Genomic DNA, 21,684 nt, shown 5'->3' on the forward strand with positions numbered 1-21,684 from the left:
TTATAGTTATTATTTTTTGGCATAAATTTTTATTATCGAAACTACTCCAAAAATAATCAGTCTACTGCGATGCTGCCCTCTTTTTACTTTCCCGTATTAGCATACTGTGATTATTTCAACGCCAGCAATCATTCTCTCTCATGTCATTTCTGTCACATTCAAATAAAACTGAGCAAATAAATATATAAAGTTCTTTTAGATTCCTATACAAAAAAATATTAATATTTTCTATAAGTAAAAAAAAAACTGTGGCAAGCTGTATAGGAAAACTTCTTTATGTTAAGATAAATGGTTTGGTTACCCATGACAGAGAAATACAAGAGCTTTCACTTCCACTTCAGGCATCCATTTGTACGTTTTCAATTTTCTAAAAATCAAACTATTAGAATATTTAAAGCTATCTATAAGTAATGGATGTAATACTTGGCCAAAACTTTTTTTTCCAGCTCGCTTTGTTTCTTTAATCTTTCCCAAAACCTGCACCCTAAATTTTCTTTTGAATCAAATTGATAAACCCCTCAGATAGTTTACAATCAATAAATGGGCATTTTTCTATGAAATAAAAAGTCAATAAGCATTTTAAAAACTTTTAAATTCAATTTTTGAACCAACAAACTATGAAAACAATGACAAAAAGAAAGTTGATAAGTTTTAAAAAATCAAAGAAAATATGTAACAATCACCTTTGTCCATTATTAAACTGAAATTGCAACTCTCCTTCTGTTTTATCAACAGACATTCTCTTTATATGAAAACAAATAAATATCTATTTATAAAATAAATTAAAAGCGAAGCAATTAAACATCTTAGTAACATCATAAAACGAACCAAATTTACAAGCATATAACATAAAACAAACAAAAAAGTAAGTTAAATTGACCAGCGAAAAATTTGTTACTATCTCTGAAAAAAGCAAAGCAATGAAAATGTTCCCTTTAGCTCAGACAAAGTGAGTTTTGGAGTAGCCTTGGTATTCAAATTATTTGAAAGCAAAAATAAATTACAAATCAAAAGGTTCTGTTATAATTTTAAAGGTTAGTGTATTAACTATGAATTACCTAATCTAAATAGAGCTGATAAAGTAAATTGAAATGAGACATTTTTAAGTGTGAGTGTTGCTGGGTACACTGCAAATTAAAGTGTTTAAAGATCAACAACTTTTGAAAAAATATGTCTCGATTACAAATGTTAACTTTTTTGAGCTTAATTCAAGAGATAAATATTTGATAAATATAAAATTATTCGGTTTTTTTGTTGCAACCATTTCCACTGCTGGATGTTACTTTTTGTTTTCAGATAAAAAAAGAGTCATGCACAAAATTTTATTTCTGAACAAATAATATTGTAATAAATCATATGTATAGTAACAAGAAGAAAAAAATTAAATAAGATGAAAGTTCACAAGTAAAAAATGTAAAAAAAAGTCAAGGAATGTAAAATCATTTATTGAGTAATTTAGAATCAAATGTATTTACCAAAAAGAATGAACTAATTTGATATAATTACAAATTAACTTTGCCACCTTCGCCAAAAATTAAGTTCAAAACAAAGTCGACTGACAAATACTCCCACATAAATTTGACATAAGCATAAAAACATAATAGGTCAAGATTTCAATGAGATCTTATATCGCGCAGCTTTCCGAGCCACCCATTAAGCCTGAGACGAATCCGTGCTTCTGAAAGAAATAAAAAGCGACTCAAAGCGTCAGCCACTAATTTTCAAATTCAGCCAACTACAGCCTCACTTTTTGCAGTAGCCATGACTTTATAGTAGAATACTTAGATTTTAAAATTGCATAGACAAAACTGAAATAGCAACAGTAAAAAAAACCGCATGGGTTTGGAAAAGGTGGCACTGGCCAGCCACCCTCGACCGCAGCTACCTTTAGCTACACTTGAGTCATTTTTTAGTTCTATAGACTTACAACTCTTGGTTAAGCATTACTAACAGACGTCCAGGCTCTAGAGAATGTTGAAAGCTGGACACATGTGTAGAAAGTGTCACTTTAAAATAATAAACAATATAATTTTCAAAAGCAAATATTTACAATTTCTTTTATTCTATTAAGTACGAACATTATAAACATTCATAAATCATGCATATAAACTGTAGAACTTATAAACCTTCTGTCCAAATTAGAAAATAGTATAGGACTGCAAATAAATTTTGACAAAACAAAAATCTTAGTTCAAGGTTCATATCCAAGCGAATTATCAAAATTAGGCCAAAACGTGGAATGCTTTAAACATTTAGGGATATATATTTCCTTTAATCAAACACTAGCTAAAGAAATGACATATAATGAACTTTGTTATAAATTAGAAAAGAAAGCTAAAAGGTTTCCCCTTAAGCCAGGATACAATCTGCTAAAAAGAAGAAATCTATGCTCTGCCCTACTTTCTTCTTCAGCCTATCACATCTACCGAGTTTACAACCCTGACGAGAAAACCCTGCAAAGATTGCAAAAAATTGTGCTGCAATTCCTATGGTCTCAAAGAAAAGAAGATGGTACCATTACTTCAAGAACAAAAATCGCTCGTCCAAGGATTGAATTAGATCTTAGAAGGGGTGGATTAAATTTATTATTACCAACAAGCCAATCTTTCTCAATATGGATTAATAGTTTTATGAGTTGTCTTAAGTATGCATCTGACCACCCTGACACAAGTATTGGCTTAATTTTCACACACAAACACATGCCTATTAAGTCATTATTAAAGACTTTTAGTTTTCTTACTCTTACTAAATATCAAAAAACTTTCAAAGAACTTTATCCTTGCAAGGGCGGCGATTATTTCGAAAAAGCTTTAGAATTTTTCTACAACCTTGAACATGATAAATCAACATGTCTTTTTTCACCCATTCTGACATCCAATTTTGCAAATATTACTACACCCTTTACTAAAAATGACAAACACATTCTTTCTAATGCAAAAAAATTCACGATAGCTTCAATTTTAGAATGCAAAAAAATTGGTGCCAAAGCTCTATATCTACCAATTCTTGATCTCAATATACATGAATCAATTCATGATCTAATTCTAATTAACAAGTTACAAAAAGTGGTTGATGCGTTCAAGCCCTGCTTCTCTGCTACTAGTTTCAGCCTGCAAAAATCCAAGCTGTTCCTGAACCCACTTAGTTCATTGTTGGTAAAGAACAAGAAACTCTTTTCTTTTCATTTCAAACAAATGTATAAATCTAAAATTGACATAGAATTACCTTCTATAATGACAAGAAAAAGAGACAAACTGTTCTTTCCTGACAAGGAACTTTTTGAAATTACTATTAAGAAACTTTTTAATTTACCAATTTTATTACATTTCAAAAACTTTTATCTAGAACAATTGAATCGCACACTACCAAGCAAAAATAAACTATTTAAATTCAAATTAGTCGATTCAAATATTTGCAACAAATGTAATACAGAAAGCAATACAGATCATGCATTATTCTTTTGTATATTTCCTTCTTATTTTATTCATAAACTAGCTGTCTTTTTAGATATTAAGTATAATAATGGACAACCTCAATTTATTTTTCTAAAAGAAAGCTTTTACCTATTTAATATGTATTATGATGATTTCTCGTTAAATGTATATACTCAACTATCCAATCTTATTTTAGCTGCAAAAGACAAATCACTCAAATTAAGCAAAGAAGACTGTATTTCAAATTGGAATAAAAACAACCTGCATGCCCATACAATTCTCCTAACCCAATTTTCCTTCAAACTGTTACAAAATGCAGGGCAAGAAACTAATTTTATCTCTGATTTTCTTGAGTTTTTAATAACACAGTGATTCCTGTTTTTTCTGATTAATTTCCAGCTACTAAGCTATGTTGATGTAAATAAAAGTCTCGAACTATAATATGTAATTCTGTATGTATATGTCTTTTCTTTATGAAATACATATCTTTAAAACAATAAAAGTTAACACACATTAACTATTCACTTCGCACAACTAAACAAAACAAAAACAAACTGAAATATTAGATTGTTTTTGTATGTATCTATCTATCTAGCCCGCTGGCTGGCGTAATTGCACTGAAGCCTTGAAAATGCGGTTGTACTAGGCGCCAATTAAGATTTAATTTCCATCATTTAAACAAATTTAAATATAAGTCTTCATTAGGGGTTTCTTAATGAATAGCTATAAAATGGAATATGTAATTAAGATTTTTAACCAAGAATACCATAGTAGCGAGGTGTGTTACGTTATGTGAAAGGTGTGACTTTACTTCCGCAAATTTTAGTACCTACTAAATTTTCCATTATAATCAACTAAAAACAATAAAATACAAGATTATGGAGAATTTTTATTAATTTGCGTGTATTATTGAAAATCATCTACAATTTTAAAACATGGCTTTTCATACACATACACAGTTGTGAACAATAAAGGCGGGAAGTGAAGGTATACCAACACTATACCACCCCTCCCAAATATCTCCACCCCCCCAACCACCTATGTACCTGCTTTACGTATTATTGTTACAGAGTAAACTAAGAATACAAACCAAATGAAGTCACTTATATAATATCAATTTCTATTACTTGGTCTAATTCTTTTAATCTTGTAAGACTGATAACATTTCAACAAAATTTTATCCTATCATTTAAAGTAGTAAGGTTTTTTTTTGTCTCAGGCTTATTATATTCATAGCTAATGAACCATTGAGTTATCTTTTTGGGGTAAGCTTCACATTGCCCCTGTGATGTATGGTTTTAGGGCATTCTTTTTATTTTTAAGTCTTGGGACCATCTTGATGGTTTTTTTTTATTATTTCCACTATGACTACATTTTAAAAAGCCAATATCCTATTATATAGAGTGTAAGGTTTTTTGTCAGAAGATAAAAATCTCGGAAAATACTGGCCCGAATTAATTGTACGTTTCAGGGAAGCTTTAAAAATGTATTGGGATGCTTTTAGGTTTAAGGAGATTTGGGGCGAAACTTCTAGTTTGTTATTAAAGACAAACAAAGCTGAAGAATGAAGGGAATGAAACCAGTAAAAATGCAATATAAACTTTCATAAACTTTCTACAAATCCAAGTTTCCACTATATATTAGAAAACATGTTGCTAATACTGAACTGTGTATTTCTCTTATCAAGAAATGACAAATTGGCCAAAACTTGAATTAAAAAAAAAAAAACTAGCAAGGACAAAATTATAATTATGTAGCGCAGCAAAGTGGGTTAGCAAATAATCTAGAAGAAAAAAAGCAGCTAAACAGTAGTATCAAAATGCACGAGGGAAAATTGTATTTTAAATTTTAGGTATTTTCGACTGTTATCATCTTTAAATGTTAATTATTACTATCACAATGTTTACTTTTTGTGACTTTTAAGTAACACTTTGTTAGTTTCTATAAATTGGCTATTCTATGCTACTTAGAAACGTTATCATCCTTGTAAGCAAATTGCCTGCGCATAGAAAAAAGGAGTAATAACACCCACACACACAAACACACACACACGGACTATGCGTCGGCTTAGAAACACGCCTTGCATTTTAATCTTTAAAACACAGGTCGTATTTTTAAAAATCTTTTGTGAATTGATTAATTTATTATTACAGCATTTTTTTATGGTATCTTTATACAATTAAATAATTTCTATATTTGTTATTTAAATGAACCAGATATGGTCCACTACCATATTAGCCTGTTGTGTATGTATGTACAGACACACACAGACGGACATCATACATATATACAGACAGACATCATACATACAGGTCACTGAGAGTGAAACTATCTGCTTTCATATGAAGGTGTTCACCCACTTCCGATAAATTATCAAAAACGCAAATTTACAATTTAGCAAAATCAGAAAGTTATTCGTTAATATTTTAAAAGTGTTGTTTTAGCTAAAATGAGTTGATATAAATATATATTCACCATTTTATTTAGATTGTTGTTTTATCTGATTGTTTGTTGAATTTTAGAAAATATGTAAAATCAATCTTTTATCTTTATTTTTTAGGTTTTTGAATTTGTGTAACCATTTACTATTTAATGATAAGAGCTTCTAAAAATTCTTGACTTATTTGCCTGGCCATTTTGATTTTGCGATTCTATTAAACTGGTTTTAATGGGGAAATGAGGTGACTCCATTTGTACATATGTGCTCAGCAAGTGGTCAAACCATAATAATAATGAGTTTAGTAATACCAACATTTCACTACTAAACATATTCATAATTGTTTAAAGGATGAAATAAGTTAGAAAAGTGAACAGAAATTCAGTAAATTCTATACAATTAGTTACACCAAAGTATTTGTTTTTAAAACCTTTCTTGAGTCATTTCAAAATTTTAGTGATCTGATTTCTATTATGTTTATAAAATAAGAAATATTGATGCAAGACAATGGCCGATGAATGAATTTAAATCTTCAAAGATGATATACAAAATTATCCCCTCTGTAGATTGATGGAGGCGAGTATATAAAACTGTGAGTACTAATATCAGGGTTCGGAAGCCGCGCCTCAGCCGCGCATAAGCCTCAGTTTTAAACCTGCTTGTGAGCAGAAAAATGAATTTCAGAAAGAAGGATTGTCTGCCAAAGATCAGTTTTATACACCCAGCTAAATTTCATAGTGATCAAAAATGACGATTTCAGTGAGGCTTACACGCGGCTTACGCGCGGCTTCCGATCCCTGACTAATATAATTTGTAGTTTATTGAGACCTCCCTCCAAAGAAACTTTGGTCCTATAAAAAGTATTTCTTAAGTGGGCTCTTTAAAGCTCTACTAGTTACTAACAAGTAAAACCAACCCTCCTGTTGAAATCTAACACATATCAACAAAATCAACGATTTTATTACTTTAGATATTATGATTGGACATCAATTAATTTATTTAAATATATTTCAGATAAAATAATGAAATAACAGAAACAGAGATGAAGTTTTTACTTTGTTTATATTTGGTCTTTAAGACTTCTCTTTCACAATTTGGTAAGATTTTTAAAGCAAAGCAATGCTTTAAAAATAGGGAAGTTAAGTATAAAATAGTAATTAGGAGTATTAAGGTGAGTACTAACATGAACACTGAAATTTTCAGGGATCTAAAGGGATAAGACAATGACCAATAAATTGATGTACATCCTCAATGATGATACGCAAAATTACCCTTTCTGTAGATTACAATTAGTGGTTGAAACGTCTGAATACTTCACTTAATGAACCAACCAACAAAAATTACATGAAAGTCCCTAAAGTTGTAAAGCAAACAAATAAGAAATGTTATAAAAACTTTGGGGACAAGTGTAATAAAAAGCCCAATGTCCCCTCCCTCACTGCTAACTTTTGGCTTTTCACGTTGGATTTTTTTTGATAAAATGTATTGTAGCTAATTGAACCATATTCTCATTCGACCCAACAGATCTATAGTATAGATGGATATACAGACAACTACCTCCCTTCCGTTTTCAAAGACCTTTTTCATCTGCTTCTAAACTATTTTCTGCTACTTGGCTGTTTTAATATAAGCGACACCATCGGTTGATTTTCAATGACCCAATAGAAAGGTTGCACAAGGTTGATGCGATGTTGAGATATAGTTATTCAATGTCGACCCATTTTCATCTTTCCGTGTTTTTTACCTCTGCATTTTTTTCTAATATCATACGAAAAAAGAAAAAGTAGAATAATATGTCAATAATACTGATTCTCATTTTATGTACAGATTATCCTGTTGGTGAAGGTTTATTTCCACCAGTTTTTAATCTTGGTAACCATGCCACCATTCAGGCTAATGCCACTTGTGGATTAAATAAACAGGAAAACAAAACATGTTAATTCTAATAGATACATTACAAGTCCTTGGAACCTAGGGTATCATAGGTAATCTAATAAAAAGAACTCTTTGATTGCATAATCTTTTTCTAAAGAAATACTTTACATGGTGTACAATGGATAGTAAATGCAGTTAACGTCTAACTTACAGTAAAGTCCAAATATTAAATAATTAATACAGAATAGCTTGTTGTCACTATCTCAATGAACAAAAGCTTGTTGTAATAAGTTACAAACTAAAAAGATAATGCAAACGTCAAGGAAAACTGTTCACTTAGAAAAGTTCAAGTAAAAAATAATTGAAATACCACCTGGTTCGACTTCTTCTTTCATTACAGTTGAGTTTTCGTTTCTATATTCAATTATTTCGAGCCCACATTAGATTTTTTAAAATCCTTTTTTTCAAATTAAACATGATTTTGTTAACTAAGGAGTCCTACTGCACTTTATCAACAGAGGCTAAATATGAAAGGTAAGGAATATATTTTTAAAATTTTAAGTATGTATTAACATATAGTAATGATAAAAATCCATGGGTCGGCAGCTGCGCATTCAGCAACAAGACTAAATGTGACTAAGACTGGCTGCAGCTAGTTGTGGCTGCGGATTATGATGGCTGGGGCTGATGGTGGCTTAGGCCAGTGAGGTTTCGGCCGAAGGAGCTATGAATAAGAGTTCCAGCAGCTAATGGTGGCTTGTCCAATGTAGCTTAGGGTGGCTGAGGCCGTAGTTGCCTGCAGCTGAGGATGGTTGATTCTTCTGAGAGTGTGTATTTGAAATTTGTTGGCTTATGCCTACTGGGCCGGGTGGATAAGTAAAACGCGCGGCTGACAGTGGCCGTCATTGGGTAGCTTACGAACCCGCATGGCTGTTATTGAGGTTTATTTAGTGGCCTAGGAAACCGCTCTGCTGACAGTGAGGCTTCTGTAAACTTTGCGGCTGGTGGTGGTTGTGGTTGATCTGCCGAGCCCTAATCTCCTATAGAAATAATCATCATAAATTACATGTAATTGTGGGCGTGCAGGAGGCAGTGTAAACATTACTCTGTTGAAAGCTAGGAGATGTGTAACCCCACCAGATCAAACTTTCTTTTTTTCTCGTACTACCCGTCTAACAAATCACATAATTCTACACTGGGAGGTATAAAAATATAAGGCCACCATTAATTCTGCATGATATGATAACTAATACAAATTAATACAAACATTTGATATTAAGGTGTGATGTTTGTAATAAAGTAGAGAAGTCTCATCCTGCCAAGTTTATTCTGGATGGAACAGACAGGTATACCAGTAATTTTTCCTAAATATGGTAAAAAAAAAATTGGGTATAGTCCCTTTCGTGGCAACGCACCTCAAGGGGCGATTCTTCGTATTTTTCACAGTTTCTTTTCTCCTAGTTCTAGCCCCTGCAGGGGGCTCTAACACTGCGGGAAAATTGTCTAACCCTGTGGGGCAATCACCTAACCCAATATAACCTAACCTAACCTAAAATAACCTATAAAAATTTGAAAATACGACGAATCGCCCCTTAAGGGGTGCAGTGTTGCCACGAAAGGGATTATTCCAAAAAAAAATTATGTATACATTAAGATATGTAAGTTTTCTGGAATTTTAATGTTAGAGGGAGATTCGAAATCTGCATCAAATTTTAAGGATTTTTTATAAATTCGTTTTTTGTATAATTCTTTATCTAAAAGCGGAAATGCATTTTAAGTTAATTAATTTTGACCAATAGGATAGGTGGGTTTTAAACTATCTGCGCTCTAATTAGTTGAATGATATACGCCATCCAATCAGAGCGCAGATTTTTCAAATCCACCAATCACAGATGCCAAAATTAATTAACTTAAATTGCATTTCCGCTTTTAGATAAAGAATTATAGAAAAAACGAATTTTATAAAAAATCCTCAAAATTTGATGCAGATTTTAAATCTCCCCCTAACTTTAAAATTCCGGAAAACTTAGGTATATATCTTAGTATACATATTATCTAAAACAAATGAACAGTTGAATGTTTGTTCTATTAAGATGGTGGCAGTCCCCCTCTCTTGAATTTGGACCTGCTTACCAATATGTTTCTCTTACAATCAACCTGAAACATATATATCAGGTAAAATTACTTTTAGCAGCTCTGCTACCTCTATAACTAACTGGGGAAATGGGACGTCATTCTGTAACTAGAATGTATATGTTTAAGAAATTGTTATTTGTATTTGTTATTGTATCGTCCTTTGTTTACAAAAGAATCTTTAAATTAAAAGAAATGATTATGTTATTTAACGTAATATGTAGAGGTCTTTAGGGCCACTTGAGTGAAGGAGGGGAGGAAAGTCGACCCTCCACTTTTAATTTTAGTTTTAAAAGAAACAGTATATACAATTTTATTGAGGGGGGGGGGGTGGCATTTTCTTCTGTAGCGATTTCTCATAGGAAAGTTGTGATAGTTATAATCCTTTCCTGAACCCATGTAAAGGAGGACGATGTTGGTTCAGTGGTTATCGAGATCCTTCACTGACCACAAAGTAAAACCTTTTACTTTTATATAAGGATTAATATGAAATATTAATTTGTTTAGGTTGACTATATAATAGTGACGGCTGGAATCTCACCCCGTCCAGCAAATTGGGTCCTGGAAAGGTAAAATATTTATTCTATATTATCTTTTTCTGTTATCCCGACGCTTATTGGTTAAAACATTAAGCAAGACCGAAAGCGGAAAAATCTGCATAAATGTATTTTTGCTTTAAATGATTTAACAAAGTAAGAAAAACGTTATACATTTGTAGAGAGAAAGAGAGACTCTTATATCTAATTTTTGTGAACTACTAATTAATTTGAAATTTAATAGTAAATCAAAATGTTAAATATTGAACAAATAAAAAATGTAAAGTGTGATAGTTTAACATAGCGTAAAGCTGTAATAAATAATTATACATAATAATACATGTTGATGGCTTTTTCTATGGACTATGAAGGCCCTGCTTATATTAACTAATGTAAAAGAAATATAAAAAAGATAACTATTTATATAATTACTCCATAATGGATCAAACCTCCCTTGAAATCTTACTGGACACATTTATACAAATTATAGGACTTATTTAAAATTACTACCAACACAGAAATATATCTTAAAATTTGATTAGTATTCTATTTAATATTTATTCTAGGTCATTGGATGGTTTGAATTGGGAGGCGTGGCAGTATCATGCTATCTCAGACCAGGTACCTGTTATAATAAATAAAATTGGGAGGCGTGGCAGTATCATTCTATCTCAGACCAGGTACCTGGTATAATATAAATAAAATTCGGAGGCGTGGCAGTATCATGCTATCTCAGACCAGGTAGCTGGTATAATATAAATAAAATTGGGAGGCGTGGCAGTATCATGCTACAGTATACGTTACGAAAAATGACCGGTTTTTAATTTGGTCTAGCCCCCCCCCCCCTGTTATGAAGTTGTAACACTATTTTTTGTTTGTGTGATCTTTATATACATGTATAATGGTATTTGTTGCGGTAAATTAGATCAAAGAACATTTTCCGACATTCAGCAGGCTATGAAAGAAAACATTCAAAATGAAAAAATTCCGACCCTAATGTATTTTAATTGAATCTTGGTTAAGCCGAAAAATCATAGATTTTGAGGTCTTGATAAATACTTTTTGGGCTTAAATGACTTGTATGAGAGCTAGGAAGTCGGGTAAGGGGTCTATGGAAGCAGAATTTTATGCTGAAGATAAAACTCGACACAACCCCTATGCTTATTTCAATTTTACTATGTGATTTTTCGGCTTAAGTAAAATTTACTTTAAAAAATAAGGGTATGATTTTTTTTCATTTTGAATTTCTTCTTTTATAGCCTGCTGAATGTCGGAAAATATTAAAAAAATAGGGTTACAACTTCATTACAGGGGGGGCTAGATCATTTTAAAGACCGGTCATTTTTCGTAACGTATACTGTATCTCAGACCAGGTACTTGGTATAATAAATAAAATTGGGAGGCGTGGCAGTATCATGCTATCTCAGACCAGGTACCTGGTATAATATGAATAAAATTCGGAGGCGTGGCAGTATCATGCTATCTCAGACCAGGTACTTGGTATAAAAAATAAAAATGGGAGGCGTGGCAGTATCATGCTATCTCAGGCTGGGTACCTGGTATATATGTAGAAGAATATATCATATTTATTTTTGATGTGTGCATCTGTATTTTCATAACGGGTGGATCTGACCTAATCTACATGCCATTATTATTTCTGATGATGTTTGTTTTTATGTTTCCTGATTTCAAATTGTTATCTATTAAGGATTGTTGGTTAGTATATAACATGTCACCAAGACAAGGAAAACCAACCTACAAGGTGATTAAATTGATATTTATATTTGTAAATATGATGTCCTTGTGTGTCTGTTGTAAAGGATCTCGTAAGCTATTATACCGATATATTAGAAATATTTTAAGGGAGGGTTCTTTCACCCCCCAGAGAGAAGCTATTTTTCTACACTTTCATATTCTTTCTAACATCCCTAGATACTAGGGACGCAGCCGCTAGTAATACAAAGTAGTAGTACGATGTCTGTCTGTCTGAAGCTTAAGATCTCAGTAACAACTAATCCGTTTGGGCTCTACTCTTCAGGGAATATACCTACTGGTCCTGTGATGGTTTTAAGCTTTTTTCTTGGAGCGTAGGACAACCCCAACCCGCCCAAAAAATAACATACCCCCAACCCCCCCCAAAAAAATAAAAAAAAGAGGAGTCGTCAACCACCCTCCCCCCCCAAAAAAATGAATTAGTGCTAAATTGCAATCATTAGCAATTATTAGCAAGATAGGTAATTTGCAAGTTTTCATTTTAAGTGAATTAGCAAGTTTTAGCACATTTTAAGATTTATTGCGAATTTGCAACTTTTATCTCAGCTTTTTTTTGCGATTTTGTATATTTTAGCAACCAAAAAAAATTCGCCAAAAAAAAGCGTTTTCGCACATTTCCGCTAATTTTTCTTGCCTGTTTATTCGCGATTTCGCAAGGTTTCGCAAAATATGCGATTTTGCAAACTTTCGCTAATTTTCGCAACATATAATCGCAAATATTTCGCGAATTCGCCATTTTTTCACAATTTATTTGCGAAAGTTGGCGAAAATTTCGCTAATTTTTCGGCTGGGAATCTAGATAACACAAAAAAAGGTTGATTAAACCTCTTGGGGCATAGGCTAGGGGCGAAGTCGCTAGTTTTATATATTGTATAGGAGGACGATGAAGTTATCTGTACAAGTTATTATTCATCTCTCAAACCTTTGGGTAAGATTATTATTATCTGTTTAAGTAATTATTCCTCTCTCAAATCTATGAGTAAGATTATTATCTGTTCAAATGATTATTCCTCTCTCAAACGTTTGGGTAAGATTATTATCTGTTCAAGTGATTATTCCTCTCTCAAACCTTTGGGTAAGATTATTATCTGTTTAAGTAATTATTCCTCTCTCAAATCTATGAGTAAGATTATTATCTGTTCAAATGATTATTCCTCTCTCAAACGTTTGGGTAAGATTATTATCTGTTCAAGTGTTTATTCCTCTCTCAGACCTTTGGGTAAGATTATTATCTGTTCAAGTGATTATTCCTCTCTCAAACCTTTGGGTAAGATTATTATCTGTTCAAGTGATTATTCCTCTCTCAGACCTTTGGGTAAGATTATTATCTGGTCAAGTTATTATTGCTCTCTCAAACCTTTGGGTAAGATTATTATCTGTTCAAGTGATTATTCCTCTCTCAAATCTTTGGGTAAGATTATTATCTGTTCAAATGATTATTTCTCTCTCAAACCTTTGGGCAAGATTATTATCTGGTCAAGTTATTATTCCTCTCTCAAACCTTTGGGTAAGATTATTATCTAAGTTATTATTAATTTTTCAATTCTTTGGATAAGATTATTATCTGTACAAGTTATTATTCCTCTCAAATCTTTGGGTAAGATTATTATCTGTTTAAGTTATTATTCATCTCTCAAACCTTTGGGTAAGATTATTATCTGTACAAGTTATTATCCCTCTCTCAAACCTTTGGGTAAGATTTTTATCTGTTTAAGTTATTATTCCTCTCTCAAACCTTTGGGTAAGATTATTATCTGTTTAAGTTATTATTCATTTTTCAAATATTTGGGTAAGATTATTGTATGTACAAATTATTATTCATTTCTCAAATCTTTGGGTAAGATTATTGTATGTACAAATTATTATTCATTTCTCAAATCTTTGGGTAAGATTATTGTATGTACAAATTATTATTCATTTCTCAAATATTTGGGTAAGATTATTGTATGTACAAATTATTATTCATTTCTCAAATCTTTGGGTAAGATTATTGTATGTACAAATTATTATTCATTTCTCAAATATTTGGGTAAGATTATTGTATGTACAAATTATTATTCATTTTTCAAATATTTGGGTAAGATTATTGTATGTACAAATTATTATTCATTTCTCAAATCTTTGGGTAAGATTAATGTATGTACAAATTATTATTCATTTCTCAAATATTTGGGTAAGATTATTGTATGTACAAATTATTATTCATTTCTCAAATCTTTGGGTAAGATTATTGTATGTACAAATTATTATTCATTTCTCAAATATTTGGGTAAGATTATTGTATGTACAAATTATTATTCATTTCTCAAATCTTTGGGTAAGATTATTATCTCTACAAGTGATTATAACTCTCTCAAACCTTTGGGTAAGGTTGTAATATATTTTTAATCTTGCATTAAGTATTTGTCTAATAACATAAATTAATTGTATTATTTTAAAAGTCAGATCAAATATTTTATTTACTTACTTTATGAAGAAACTAGCGGCTACTTGAGGACGGAAGAGTCGAATTTGATAACCCAATTTCTTATTTTAGATTTTAAAAGAAAAAGTAAAAAAAAATTTGTGGGGAGGGGGGAATTTTTCATCTTTTTGGGGGGTTGGGGGTGTCCCACCCCCCAAGAAAATAGTAATAAACCTTCCCGGGACCTATGAAAAGCTACCCTGTTAAGGAGAACCCGATCGGTTCAGTGGTTAGCGAGATCCTTTGGTACAAACAAACACACAAACATCCTATTACTTTAGTATAAGGATTTTTTAATTTATAATCATTTACCCATTTTTTCTAATAAATGAAGAGATTTATTTCTTTATTCCTCCCAAGTAAGAAAAATTTGGCAAATTCTAACACAATGAAAGATGCTAGAGCCCTGGTGCTAAAGCCCAACTATAATTTAGTTAATGTTTTATTTTGACAATTACATTACAGGTTTTCTATTTTAGAAAATGGAGAGATATCGATTTCTCTTGTTAATGGAAGACCTGGGGCCAAGGTAAAGACATATCTTTAAAAATATATACTTACTTAAATAAAAAAGTATGAAAATACATTAATATTTTTAATTTCATTGTATGGCCTGATTCTTTATATTAAAACTAGCGGCTACGCCCCTAGAGGCCTCTAGTGGCACTTTAAATTTTTTGTTTGTTAAAGTAAATTTTTTATGTACGATACCTCTTTATTTGACGTTGAAGTCTCCCCTAAATTTTAAAAAATTTCGATTTTTTTGTCATTTCTCTTGGGAGGGTGGTGGTACCCTCCCCCAAAATATTTATAAACCTTCCTTGGACTTATGAGAAGCTACCCTGTTAAGGAGAACCTGATCGGTTCAGCGGTTAGCGAGATCCTTCGGTACAAACACACAGACAAACACACAAACACATAGACATCCTGTTACTTTAGTATAAGGATAACTATTCAGTAGAATCAAATTATTATTAATGTAGAATATACTATTCATTATCATCAATACCCTTCCAATTTTTAACATTAATTTATCAAAATAAAGGAAATAAATATATTTACTTGTAGGGTCCATCAAGAACCCTACTTGAGTTTACAAAGGCAAGATTTATCCGTCTCAAGTTCGAAGCATTGCATCTTCTTAGCATGGACAAAATCATACTAGGAAATTATCAAATTAGTTTAACAAACCCAATAAGTTCATAGCATGTAATGAACCAATTAAAATAAATAAATTCTACCTATTAAACTTGATTATTTTTAACAATTAATTAATGATTACATGGTCGACTTCCCCCCCCCCCCTAAAAAAATATCTTCCAAAACTTTGTTATTACTTTTTTTAAAATCTAAGATTAAAATTAGGTTCTAGAATACACCCCCCCCCCTCAAGTGCCCCAAGAGGACTCTAGAGCGTGTCCGCTAGTGTAGGATCATTTGATGGTGAAGAAATAAGAGAAGCAGAATTTAGTTAATTATATATTATTTGTGAGATATTTTGATAATTTGTGATTAGGAGATATACGACACCCAGAATATAAAGAAATAGCAAAGAGATATTTCTACTCTGTCAAGGATATAAATATTGGTAAGAATTTTCATTCAAGGGAGTGTAAATGTAAAAATTTCTCATCTGATTATCAAATCTTAACATTTTCTAAGCACCTTTCACTACACTGATCAATCAAAAACGTCCTATTAACAAAATTATACAGGATAATGCCTTGATTTTATGGTATTTTGGGAGGGAAAAAGGAAAAAACAGGGAAAATCTGAACGTTTTTATTTCTTATAATGTTTGCAGGGATATTTAACTTACTGTTAAGGATTTATTCTATGATATAAAATTATCAATTAGTTTTTTTAATAACGTAGTAATTAGGTAATAAAGTTCTATTTTAAATTCGTATTATTGACAAAAAAATACCTCACTGTCTACAAAGGGTTGAATTTCAAAGGTTATTTAAAATAATAATATCCTTTTTTATTATGTTGGACAATGAATAACCCACTTTGGAGAATTAGTTTACACTTTTATCAGACTGTTTATAAAGAAATATTGCACCTTCATTATTTACAAATTTGTAATTAAAGATGGGCCATCTAAAGTTACTTGGATACTAATAAAAAACCTGTTTCTAGCTTTGTTATTGTATTTGGTTTTCAATAAAAAATATTGCTTATTTTATCAATTTCTAAGTAACTATAAATTTGTTTAAAGCAAGGATTATGTTAAAAGTCAGCTTAACCGTTAGGAAAAATAGAGAACTATGTCAAAAAGTTTATTTTTAGCTATAGAAGGAAAAAAAGACAATTAACTGCACATTTATATAGTCCGGAATTTTTTTCCCCAATCTCGGACATAATAAAAATCGGCGGAAAAAGACGTTTTTTAAGGAAACGAGAGACAGTTTTGCCCTATCTTTGAGATTTTATAATTGAGATGATCTTAAGATTTGATAATCGGATGAGAAATTTTCTCGTTTACAGTCCCTTTAATTGTTTCTAAAGATTATAGCCTTTTGTGCGTCCTTAAATTGAAGCAGCTTATATTGCCTAAAAAATGAATTCATACAATACAAATGACCAATGATAGGCCAGTATACATTTTACCATTGGTCAATTACAATGTATACTGGCCTATTATTGGTCGTTGGTCTCCGATCAGTACTTCAAAACTCGCATGAAGATTTTTGTAACAGTAGCAACAGTAAGATAACTGTCAACAGTGCTATAGTTTGAAAATAATAAATAGTCAGCTTTTTTAATTGTAATACTTTATTTATTTATGTAGGTGGTCAATGTCCCTGTCATGGACATGCATCAGACTGTATAGTTCAACAGGTTCAATTTCTATTTTTTACAATCTGTATTTGGTAGTAAACAATTGTGGTTATTGGGGTTAATAAGATTTCTATCAGGACTTCAACTTGTATATGATAGACTAAAAAAATCTTTAATTTGTCCAGCTGTTTATGAGATATTATGTAACTAAATATACTAGGGAACAGGAGTGTATGAGTGTAAGTGTCTGCACAATACTTGTGGATCATTATGTGATACTTGTTGTCCAATGTTTAACCAGAAAAGATGGCGCCCTGGAAAATATATTTCAGGTAATAATTATTATATTTCATACTATCGGCTACGCCCATTTAAGCCTCTAGGAGCACTTGAGTTGCATTCAATAACCCCATTTTTTTATTTTAGATTTAAAAAGAGAAAGTAAAAATATTTTTTTTAGGAGAAGTTACCCTGTAAAGCAGGAACCATATTGGTGAAGTAAATATTTTTGTACATCCAACACAAATTTTTTTAAAAATGAATTTTAATTGTTAAAACAAGAATGTAATATAAATATATGATATAACATTTAAGTATTAAAAGATACATACATCACATCCAATTGAAATTCATTTTGACAAAAATTAGTTGGATGTACAAAAATATTTACTTCACATGAAATTTAGTAAACTAAATAAAATAATGCACCAAGTGTATTCTATCCTATCTGTTTACGTAACTATCTACCTATATATTTTTCTAGGAAATGAATGTGAGAGATGTAATTGTTTTGGTCATGCAGATGAATGTTATTTTGATCCAATAGTTGAGGCAGAAAGAAAAAGTTTAAATGCCAATGGTAAATATATTTTAAAAATTTAAATTACTTTTTAGTAGAAATAAAAGTACTATATAAATGAGTATCTGTTATTCTTTCTTTTCTTCAGTCAATACGTAGTGCTAATTTTATTCTCTTATTGGCTATCTGACTAGTTATTAGAACAAATAAATTCTTATTAGCTTAGATTATAAAATAGTACCCTGATTGCCGTTTGGTCACTGATGCACACATATTTTCTTCTCCTACTGACTTATATTTGAATATGGTACTCTGATAAGTCAGAAACACTTACATATTCCAATGACACGGATTAGTCTAACTTTAGATATTTTACATGGATATGATATAAAAGATTTACAGTGGATAATGATTTTTCACAATTTATCAATATTATTATTAGATTTTTTTCAGGTAAATATTCTGGAGGTGGTGTTTGTGTAAACTGTAGAGATCATACTACAGGTTATAAAGTATTAGATGTAGCATCAGATTAAAATAGATTTTTTATTATTGGGTGTAATCTGTACATACATAGAAAGAAAACAGTAATAATTGAATCAAATCAATATTACATACATTTAGATATATGTATAAAGTAAAATTTTATTGATATGGTTATTCTATACCTATGAAAATTTTCTTCCAAAAAACTTATTTATATACATATAATATAACTATTATAAATATATAAAATTCTAGGTATCAATTGTGAAAGATGCGAAGAGGGATTTTTCCGCCCCACAGGAGTTTCAAGGTTTGATTCTCAGCCATGTGTTCCATGCTCTTGTGCTTCTCCAGGTAACAAAAATTTTTAAGAGTAAAAAGTAGGAGGGGGGGGGGGGGTAGGATGCTTAAAAATAGGACAATCTTATAACCAAAGTGTTGGTTATATATTGTTTGTTGTTTTACTGAATACCCTGAGCGAATGGACTAAAAAGGAAACAAAATTTATATGGAAAAAAGTTTAGATAATAAAGATAATAATTTTAGGATCATTTGGAGTGAATGAATGTTATTCTGACAGTGAATTATCTCATCAGGTAACAATTATATTTTTGCACTGCGTTTCATTTAATATTGATAACACAATTTAGACGCAATGATCAAATTTATTTCTTTGTATAAAAATTTAATATTCCTTTCGTCATTAATTGACTCATAATACTGAGTTTTGCCCTCTTTCTCTTTTTGAACAATATATGGTGACTGAAAAAAACCTTTACTAATTTTTTAGGTAAAGAAAGTTTTATAAAAATTTCCATCTAAATAATGTCTAAAATTTTAACAAGGATGACAACATCTATGAGAAGCGTAGTATAAAAAAATGAAAAGACAAACAGACAATGTGTGTAACAGAGCAGAAGCTTAGTATTTATAAAAATTAAATATCTAAAATTTGTAGGGCCACGAGGCAGGAGATTGTAAGTGCAGACCTGGATTCACAGGTTCTAGGTATGTAAACTAAAAATTAATTAACCCCTGAATCAAAATTGTGTGAATTTAAATTTGATTCATTTACAATCTATAGGCTTTAAAGACGTCCAGGTATTTTTTAGGCTTGGGATGTTATTTACAAAATTTTAGGGGAGTAAAACATTGACTGGGAGGAGGAAGGAGGGGGGGGGGGGGGTGGACATTTTACCCAACAAACATATTTTTGGGGTATATTTTCCCCTTTGCCTTGCCCCCGTCATCTTTGTCTTCCTTCCTTTATCTTTAAATAAAATTTTTATCGTTGAATTATTGATTATTTAGGTGTGATAGATGTGCCAAAGGTTATACAAACTATCCAAGTAAGAGTTCATCTTTACTAATATTTTCCCTTGATAGTATAACATTATATTTTATTTCCATCTTTAATTTTAATTCTACTTAATCAGCCATTAATGCCATCTATTAAGCCACAGCCTTATATAATATACTAGCTCTCAATGATATTGCTAAAATTGCCCCTTGTTTACCAGGATCTTTGCATTAATCCTGTCTTCCTGTCTAGGATGTGAAGAGTGTCCGTGTAGTATGGCAGGAACTAAGAATGGTCAATGTACTGGATTCTGTAAATGTAAGAAATATGCAACAGGTAAAGAAAAACCATGCTTTAATATTACATAAGATAAAATATAAAATAGAATTACGCTGTTATCATCTTATTTTACCTGTTCTCTTCATAACAATTATATTATAAAAGAAAAAAATAATCCCTAAAAGTTTGATATTTTAGGAAGAAAATGTGACACATGTAAAGAGGGATTTTTTGCGTTGCAGGTAAAATATTTTAAGAACTGTTGCAGCTTTAAAAAAAATCAACTGGTTTGTAAGTAATTAAATATTAAACTATTTATTCCTTTATCATTTTTGTGTTAGGCTGAGAATCCTGAAGGTTGTACAGAATGTTTCTGTTATGGTATCACTAAAACTTGTGATGCAGTGGACTATGGAGTTGAAATACTTGATCACCATTCTGGTTGGTTGGTTACAGACCTGGCTGGCAGGCTCCAGGTTCCACCTTACTGGAGCAGTGTCACAAGTGGACTCACTATTGCTCAGGTCTTTAAATTTTTAACCCAGAGATTAAGTATTCAATGACTGATAGTTTTTGTTGTCCATTTTCTTTACCCTAAAGATCCTAAAGATTACATACAGATTTTCTAACAAAAACTTCTTACTACTAAAATATAAATTTTAGGAAGATATTGGTTTGGATGCTTATTACTGGCAAGCCCCTGAACCATACTTAGGTAATCACTTTTGAAAACATGTACTTAAAGCAATAATTTTTTAATTAAGATTTTAAATTTTGTTAAAGCTAGAAAACCGATTGATTATGTTTTCATTACAAAGATTCAATAAAAATATATTTAGGAAATAAGCTGTTATCGTACGGAGAGAGTCTGACAGTTCATACTTCCTGGCACGCAGGCAGGGGAGATACTTCAGGTAAAAATAATTCATACTTCCTGGCACATTGACAGGGATATACATCAGGTACAAATATTTCATACTTCCTGGCATACTGGCAGGGAGTTACTTTGTGTACAAATAGTTCATACTTCCTGGCACACTGACAGGGAGATACTTCAGATACAACTAGTTTATACTTCCTGGCACACTTCCAGGAGAGATACTTCAGGTACAAATAATTCATACTTCCTAGCACACTTGCAGGAGAGATTCTTCAGGTACAAATAGTTCTTACTTCCTGGCACACTGGCAGGGGAGATACTTCAAGAACAAATAATTTAAAGAATATGGATAACACTAGAGGCAGCGTTCTAAAATTATCCCGCTATTGGCTAGATTGAATATTAATCTTTTTTTTTCTATTGTCCAATCCCTGAATATCAACCCAACTACAAAAAAAGTTACTATTCATAAAGATTACTTTGACTTTTGTTTCGTTTTTTCAT

At 31.2% G+C, this 21,684-nt stretch overlaps 2 protein-coding genes across 4 annotated transcripts in view; one reads left to right on the top strand and one right to left on the bottom strand.

Annotated features, from left to right (window-relative positions):
* The window catches only part of LOC145319145 (monoglyceride lipase-like), a 27,953-nt gene extending 27,125 nt beyond the window's left edge, over window positions 1-828 (bottom strand). For all 3 annotated transcript variants that reach the window (XM_080161022.1, XM_080161020.1, XM_080161021.1), the window contains exons 1-2: window positions 684-828; window positions 302-367 (exon numbers count right to left, since the gene is read on the bottom strand). In XM_080161022.1, the coding sequence (XP_080017148.1) occupies window positions 302-367; window positions 684-739 (122 nt within the window). In that variant the 5' untranslated portion in view covers window positions 740-828. The remainder of the gene's footprint in view (window positions 1-301; window positions 368-683) is intronic.
* Window positions 829-6,889: 6,061 nt separating this feature from the next.
* wb (wing blister) overlaps window positions 6,890-21,684 on the top strand; it is a 57,524-nt gene continuing 42,729 nt past the window's right edge. The window contains exons 1-25 of the mRNA XM_080160999.1: window positions 6,890-6,968; window positions 7,699-7,791; window positions 8,238-8,280; window positions 9,027-9,092; window positions 9,840-9,921; window positions 10,387-10,448; window positions 10,982-11,036; window positions 12,124-12,177; window positions 13,065-13,116; window positions 15,132-15,181; window positions 15,721-15,814; window positions 16,166-16,240; window positions 17,447-17,496; window positions 17,657-17,768; window positions 18,200-18,295; window positions 18,689-18,739; window positions 18,977-19,075; window positions 19,268-19,317; window positions 19,680-19,729; window positions 20,033-20,070; window positions 20,274-20,357; window positions 20,499-20,542; window positions 20,642-20,824; window positions 20,964-21,015; window positions 21,140-21,214. Coding sequence (XP_080017125.1) covers window positions 6,914-6,968; window positions 7,699-7,791; window positions 8,238-8,280; window positions 9,027-9,092; window positions 9,840-9,921; window positions 10,387-10,448; window positions 10,982-11,036; window positions 12,124-12,177; window positions 13,065-13,116; window positions 15,132-15,181; window positions 15,721-15,814; window positions 16,166-16,240; window positions 17,447-17,496; window positions 17,657-17,768; window positions 18,200-18,295; window positions 18,689-18,739; window positions 18,977-19,075; window positions 19,268-19,317; window positions 19,680-19,729; window positions 20,033-20,070; window positions 20,274-20,357; window positions 20,499-20,542; window positions 20,642-20,824; window positions 20,964-21,015; window positions 21,140-21,214 — 1,765 coding nt within the window. The 5' untranslated portion in view covers window positions 6,890-6,913. The remainder of the gene's footprint in view (window positions 6,969-7,698; window positions 7,792-8,237; window positions 8,281-9,026; window positions 9,093-9,839; window positions 9,922-10,386; window positions 10,449-10,981; window positions 11,037-12,123; window positions 12,178-13,064; window positions 13,117-15,131; window positions 15,182-15,720; window positions 15,815-16,165; window positions 16,241-17,446; window positions 17,497-17,656; window positions 17,769-18,199; window positions 18,296-18,688; window positions 18,740-18,976; window positions 19,076-19,267; window positions 19,318-19,679; window positions 19,730-20,032; window positions 20,071-20,273; window positions 20,358-20,498; window positions 20,543-20,641; window positions 20,825-20,963; window positions 21,016-21,139; window positions 21,215-21,684) is intronic.

This window comes from Acartia tonsa, chromosome 5 (assembly GCF_053477335.1).
Source record: "Acartia tonsa isolate MP-2025a chromosome 5, ASM5347733v1, whole genome shotgun sequence".
NCBI lineage: Eukaryota > Metazoa > Arthropoda > Copepoda > Calanoida > Acartiidae > Acartia > Acartia tonsa.